The sequence below is a fragment of the Falco peregrinus genome, chromosome 1 (genome assembly GCF_023634155.1).
Source record: "Falco peregrinus isolate bFalPer1 chromosome 1, bFalPer1.pri, whole genome shotgun sequence".
NCBI classification, from domain to species: Eukaryota; Metazoa; Chordata; class Aves; order Falconiformes; family Falconidae; genus Falco; species Falco peregrinus.
In genome coordinates, this window is record NC_073721.1 from 66,998,441 (window position 1) to 67,004,955 (window position 6,515).

Consider the following 6,515-nt stretch of genomic DNA (forward strand, 5'->3'; position numbering starts at 1 on the left):
TTTATTGCTTTGGCTTCTTACAAATGAGAGATATGTGCATCTAGGCTCGCTGCAAGGAGACATCCACGTTGCATTCAGCTTGCAGCATGGTGCAGGGGATGCAGGGACACTGGGCACACAACATTCCATCTCCCTGCCTTCTCCCAGCCACCAGGGAATAGAGACCCTAGGGAAGCAGGGCAGCTGCCAGCTGTGAGAGAGTAAAGGACTGTGTGAAATGTTATTGCTACAAGACCAGAAAGGTCAGGGACAGCTTCTCCAGAGCCTGCAAAGGACACCAGCTCCTAGCTTAGTGCTCCCAGGAGACTACAACAGGAACACAAACAAGTCCCCTCCTCTACCAGTCCCTGCTCCTTCTAGAGAAGATCAGGGCAGCCAGAGGCAGGTATTGGAAGCCAGAAAGCCAAGGTGGCATTGATGCTGACCCCGAGTGAAGCTTTTATTCTCCTTAGCTGGGAAGAACCCAGATCAAAAATGCTCCTCCTGTAAAGCTGAGCACTCCCCAAGACCCTCTTCATCCACAGCTGAGCCAGCACTGCTTGGCTTGCCAAGGGGACACTGGGCACCTCCACACTCATCCTGCACATCCACATTACTCATTCAAGCAAGTGCCAGGGGCAGAGACACCTTCACATCCTCTGTCTCAAGAGGCCCAGCAGCAAATCATGACACTGGCACAGTACTGCCTCCTCCCTGGCTCACCCTCCGAGCACAGAGAGGACAAACCCCCTGGCCCCTCTCCTCTGGGACAGCTCAGTGCCTTCTTCCACTCCACCCGTCTCTGGGAATGGGCACTGCAGGGACACTCCCATACCTGATTGAACCACACAGAAAAGAAAGCCAGAGACAAGGAACAAAAAACCAAACCAGAACAAAAGTTAGAGCAGGGCCCCAGCCAGGGCACACCACCGGAGAGCCAAAGGGCACATCAGCTGAGGAGCTGTGGCCAAGCCAGCTGGCAACTGGCACTCAGGCATCCACAAGCGTCAGCCCATCATGCAGGGCACGCTTCCACATGTAATAGGTGGAACGGGCCGTGAGTGGGAAGCGGGCACTGAACTCCTTGTAGGTAGGGAAGGTCTTCGACTCAAAGCGCTGCTGCAAGAACAGCTTGGCCTGTGCCTTGAACTGGGCAGTGGCAATCACATCCATTACAAACATCTGGCTGTTGGCTCTCTCCGACATGGCATAGCCTGAAATGGTGGTGTTGTATGGCATGGCTGGTACTGGCTTATCTAGGTGCTTGGCGGCTACCTCCATGTGGCACTGGGGCTTGAGGCCTGGCTCGGCTCTCAGAGGTGCCAGGGAAGCCACCCGGTTCAACAGCTGGCTGGAGCTGGTCCAGGGCAGGCGATGCTGCCCAATGGCCCGGCCACTGCCATTCCAAAACCAATAGGCTGTGGAGGAGAGAGATGGGTAGCGCAGGCGGTACTTGCAGAATGGCAGCCGCCATTGCTGGACCTGCCTCCTGGCCACATCTCGCAGCTGCTTTCTCCAGCACAGAGAGGGCTTGAGCTGCAGGAGACTCCTGGGTGCCGGCCGGTCTCCATTCAGCCTCTTCTTAACAGGCACACTGCTTGGCTTCAACTGCAGGAACGGCTTTCCTGTCACTAGAGGTTTCTGGTTATCCAAGGGAGATTGAGGGGGTTTGAAGTTGGGGTTCTCCTTGATTGCTTTTCTTCGCCAGTTGTAGTAAGTGGACCTGGAGATGCCAGGGAAGCTGCGCTTGAAGCACCTGTAAGGCACCAGAGTGTTCATGGAAATGCATTTCTCCAGGTAGGATTTGGCTCCTTGCATGAAGATTCCTGCTTGGATGGGGTCTAGGGAAGGACTTGGGGGTCTTAAGGGCCCCCGTGAATTTGCTGGCTCATACACATCAGCCTTTCTTGGGACATCCCTGTGAAGCTCCTGCAACCCGTGGGCCTCAGCCACAGCACAGGCATCACCATTGACCATGCTCTGCATCTCATGCTTCCAGGCATAGTATGTGGATCGGGAGATTTCTGGAAACATTTGTCGGAAGTGCTGGAGGGGGATTATGTTGCCCTCCTGAAAGCAGGACTGAAGGAAGTGTTTGGCTGCAAACCTGGCAGCTGCTTTCTGCCGGTGTTCACGAGACTGGCGCTTCCAGCGGTAGAAGGTGCTCTTGGTAATGCTGTACCGGTCACGCAGGTTGGAGTAGGTCAGCTGGGGGTCACTGTTCAGCAGCTCAAGGGTCTTCATGGGCTGGACAGGAGGCTCTGGCAAAGGCATTGTAGGTTCTAGCTCCTCCAGGCCAACCACGGCCACAAAGTACTGCGCTTTGAAGACCTGCCGGGAGAGCTGCTGCCCTGACCACATGATGTGGAGCGTGGAGGTTCGTGGGCCACATTTCCTGGGCCGGATGAGCCGGTTGAAGTAGGGCCGGATCTTCAAGTTGCTCATGGGGTAGATGGAGTAGATGTTACACTGCAGTACTGAGGCAAGAGCGTAGACATGCCACATGTTGGCAAAGGTGCCAGGAAAACAGGTAGCTTTGATATCAGCATCAAAGATGGCCTCCAGGATAGCCATGGGGAGGCTGGTCATCTCTGGGGTCTCCTCGGTGCAGAGGGAGTAGCGGGCAGCCTGCAGCATCACCTTGGAGTCAATCATGCCATTCAAGTAGTATTGCTTGTGCAGCAGCATCTCCACCACCGTACGCACCTGCAGCTCCAGGCTGAGGCCGGGGTTGCCCCAGAGCAGCACACTGGCAGCCTCAAAGAGGCGGTTCCCCTCACCTTTGCAAACCAGAGGCAGCATGTTACTTGGGGCATCCTCAGGATAGAGGCTCCTGGCTACCCGGTCAACCTCCAGCTCCTCTTGGAACTGCCTCCCGCAATAGCCAGGCAGGGAGAAAGATGACAGGGTCCTCTCTGCCTCCAGCGCAGCACTGGTGAGGCCCTCCAGACCAAAGCATTCAGTGGCTTCCTGCAGCTCCTGCAGCACAGACTGCACCAGCTGGTGCCGCTGGATCATCCTGAAGGATTGCAAAGAGAAAGAAGTCACTCGAGATGAAGGCAGCACACACACTAGGCTGCCAGGGGCCTGGCCTCCAGCTCTTCCCCAAAGGACAGGGCAGACGAAAAGGGTAAAGGAAAGGCCATGGCTCACCCCTCCACCCACACTCCCAAGGACAAAGGAGGAAACCTGGGTCCTCACAGGGCAGACCCGGGGCAGGGACATGGTCTCAGCTGGCTCTCCAGTGACCTCCTGTGGGCAGCACACATGGCACACGGCCTCCAGAGTCACTCATCTGGGTGAAACTGAGGAGTAACCGCATCCGTCGGGGCGGGAAGGCAGCTCACCTCCCAACCCTGCGCACCCGGCTTCGCACCCGACCTCATCCCTGCACCCCCCCTCGCACCCCCCCCCTCCCACCAGTGGCTCCATCCCTTTCGTTTCACCAGCCCGCTACCAGCGCCCAGAGGGAAGAGAGCCTCAAAGGGGAAACGTCTGTCACCTCTGCAGGAAGGGACCTGTGACAGAGCAACAGTGCCTGGAGGGACCTGGCTGAAGGTGTTACACCCAACAGAAGGGGCAAGGAGCTTGCCCCCTCCCCCCGAGCAGGGCACTGCAGCCGTACCCATTGCATGCACCGAAGCTGCTGCTGCAGAACCCGGCGGGAGCAGAGCCGGAGCCAGCCCAAGCCACAGTTACTGCTGCCTGAGCCGACACTAGATGTCACTTGCTGCTCAGCGAACACACAACGCCGGCCAAGGAGAAGCTGCAAAAGGGGGGCTTCTCCTAGACGAGCTACCAGGCAGGAGGCAGCCCAAGAGCACAGACGGAGCACAAGCACTGGATGGGTAGTTCAGAGGCTGCATGGAACCCTCTTCCCTGCCTAAGCCCATCCCAGTCCTGTCCTCCCTCTGCATGCCAGTTCCCACTCAGGCAATCCAAAGGGTCAAACCTGCATCCCCTCCTTTGTCAGCTTTTTAACACCTATGTGGCTCTGCCCCCACCACTCCAGGAGCTCTTGTAATGACTGTACAATCCTTATCCCACCATCCATCTCCACTAACGCAACCCTCCTCCACACCTTTTTTCTACCAGCCCGCTCAGGCCCCTCACCCCAGCCACTCTCTCCTGAACTAGTTTTCTCCCAGGGACCGCAACACTCCACTCAGCTAGGAAACCCAGTCACCTCCATTTTCTCCTAAGGCTCGTTCACATGCCACCCTCAACATGCAGGACATCACTTAGCAGTCTACTTAATCCACAACCCAGCCAGAGCCCGCCTTTCCCACAGCACTTCACAGGTATCGCTGTGCACGCACAGCTCTGCGGGGAGGTGGGGAAACTGCAGAGTCAGGCAGGAAAGGCAGAAGTGCCACAGTAAAGCAGATGCCCTGCCTGACCTCTCCCAGTTCTCAGCCCTGTGCCCTGCTACAGATAAGGTTATTATTACTGTAGCATCTACAGCCCCCAGCCGTGACCAAACAGCAAACGCAACGAGGTGCCATGGAATCACATGGCCGCATCCAGGCTACTTCACTGCAGGGAGCCTCCGTGTTGCCACTGCCACAGCTTGCCTTTAATCAGACCACAGCTAGCCACCAAATCAAGTCCCTTCCCTTGTTCCAAAGTCCTCCGTGGTCTCCTGCATGTTGGAGGCCAGGGCCCTCTTACAGCTGTTCCCACAGCTGTGGGGCATCAGGTATCAGAGACAATGAACACAGGAGAATGCACACAGCTGTGAAGCAGGGGAGATAAACTTGTCCTAAAAACCCAGCCCAAGCAAGTATTGGGCTGTCACATCAGGTCTGTACTGTTGTTCTCCTGGCAGTTTGTACAAGTTTATAGAAATTTTGACTAAGCCCATGCTGAACAACATGTGCTTGAGGAGCTGAAGCAAAGGCATCCCTCAGGAGAGCTGCAGGGCTGGCAGAGCCCAAGCCCTCCTTTTCTGTGGCCTGCCAAACCCTTTCAGGGCCAGCCACCTCCCCTTGCAGCCCCCGCAGCCTGGCTGAGCACTGGCCTGCCAGCAAAGCCGGGAAAGGCAAGTCAAGCTCTTCCCCTGGAGGGGGTGAGGCGTTGCCATAGACTAGGGAGCATCAGCAACAAACCTGGTCTTTATGGGCTGGTGGGCATTTCCCACCCCCTTACAGCCTGTGGGGAGAGGGAGGTCGGGAGGGAGAGCTGGAGGCACGGGACTTAACCCCACAGCCTCAATGTCACTGCCAGGTGTCCTGTTGCTCCTGGCTGCAGGACCTCGAAAGCAATTCTAACTGCAGCTGGAAGAGCAGAGATGAGCTCGTGGGGCAGGGTGGAGAGGGACTCGGGCAAGCCAGAAGCAGAAGCCCCCCAAGCTGGTGGCTTGGGTTCGCCGCCAGATCAAACCCAGCAGTTCTCAACACAGAGGAACGTTTATCCCCACACACCCCCAGCAAAGCCAGCTGAACACGACAGACAAGTGCTCCTTAAACTGCCTCAACACCAAGAGGTAACCAAGGGAGCTTTTTGCTGCTGATAAAGAAGCTTTTACCTAACCTGGCCACTTTTGCATTCTAACAGATAAGCAAACACTTGCAGATCGTGTTCCCTCACCTAAACTGATGGGCTGGTGGCATCCAGTAGTGCAAGTTCCCCCAGCCAGCCCCAAAAACGGCTCCAACCAGCAGGAATCCAGAAGACCTCAGCCCCTGGCTGCCCAGGGCCGCTGGTGCCTTGCGGAAGCAGGGTTGTCCACAAACCCCAGCCCGGCCAGGTTGGCTGGCTCGCTCCCCAGCCCCAGCCGCAGGCTCAGGCCACCCCAGCGGTGAAGGCTCCCATTTGCAAGGGGGAGGCTTGAACCACTGTAGCCGCGCAGCGGAAGCGGTAGCCTCCAGGAGAAACATCACCGCACGCGAAATCCCTGGGGCGTTCGGGTGGGTGAGCAGCGCTGGCAGCCGGAGGAGCCAGCCCCATCTGCCAGCGCCCACATCCCCACCGAAGCCCAGAAACGGGACAACGCTCTCCCGGGGAGAGAGGAGGCGCGGAGCCGCTCCCACCAGGCCGCAGCCCCGCAGCCCAGGCCGGCCACAGCCGCCCCTCGGCCCGGGGCACTGACCACCGGTGTGCGAGCGGCGCCTGACAGCCGCCTCCCGCCCCGTCCACCCGGGAGCGCGCCCCCGCCGCCGCCCCCGCCTCTCCTCCGACGCGGCGGGAGGCGGCTCCGTACGGCCGCCCCCGGGACCGGGGACTGCCCCGCGCCCCGGATGGGAGCACGGGAGACAAAGGGACGAACAGCCCCGGGGTGGGAGAAGAGGTGGCCGGTGCCCGGACAGCTGCCGAGCGGCGACCGAGGGCAGGGCGGGACGGGGCGCCCGGCCGCCGGGGGAAGGTGCCCGCCCGCAGCGGGACGGGCGGCGAGGGAGGGAGGGACGGCAGGGAGCCGCGGCCCCGACGGCACCCGGCGCGGCGCCGCACTCACCTGGCTCCGCGGGTCGGGTCGCGCCCCGCCCGCGCCCTGGGCCGCCCCGCACCTTTAAGGGCGGCGGCAGGAAGCGGCGCGG

The 6,515-nt window shown here is 59.3% G+C and overlaps 1 protein-coding gene across 1 annotated transcript; it reads right to left on the minus strand.

Moving 5' to 3' along the window:
* Position 1: 1 nt before the first annotated feature.
* On the minus strand, positions 2 to 6,515 carry VRTN (vertebrae development associated). Its single transcript, XM_055794021.1, has 2 exons — positions 6,434 to 6,515; positions 2 to 2,998 (listed from the first exon to the last, which is right to left on the minus strand). Exon 2 carries the CDS (start codon positions 2,995 to 2,997, stop codon positions 970 to 972), a length of 2,028 nt encoding a protein of 675 aa, XP_055649996.1. The 5' UTR covers position 2,998; positions 6,434 to 6,515; the 3' UTR covers positions 2 to 969.

Excerpts from the sequence above, each read along its gene's own strand:
- VRTN (XM_055794021.1), bottom strand. The coding sequence starts at position 2,997 with ATGATCCAGCGGCACCAGCTGGTGCAGTCTGTGCTGCAGGAGCTGCAG.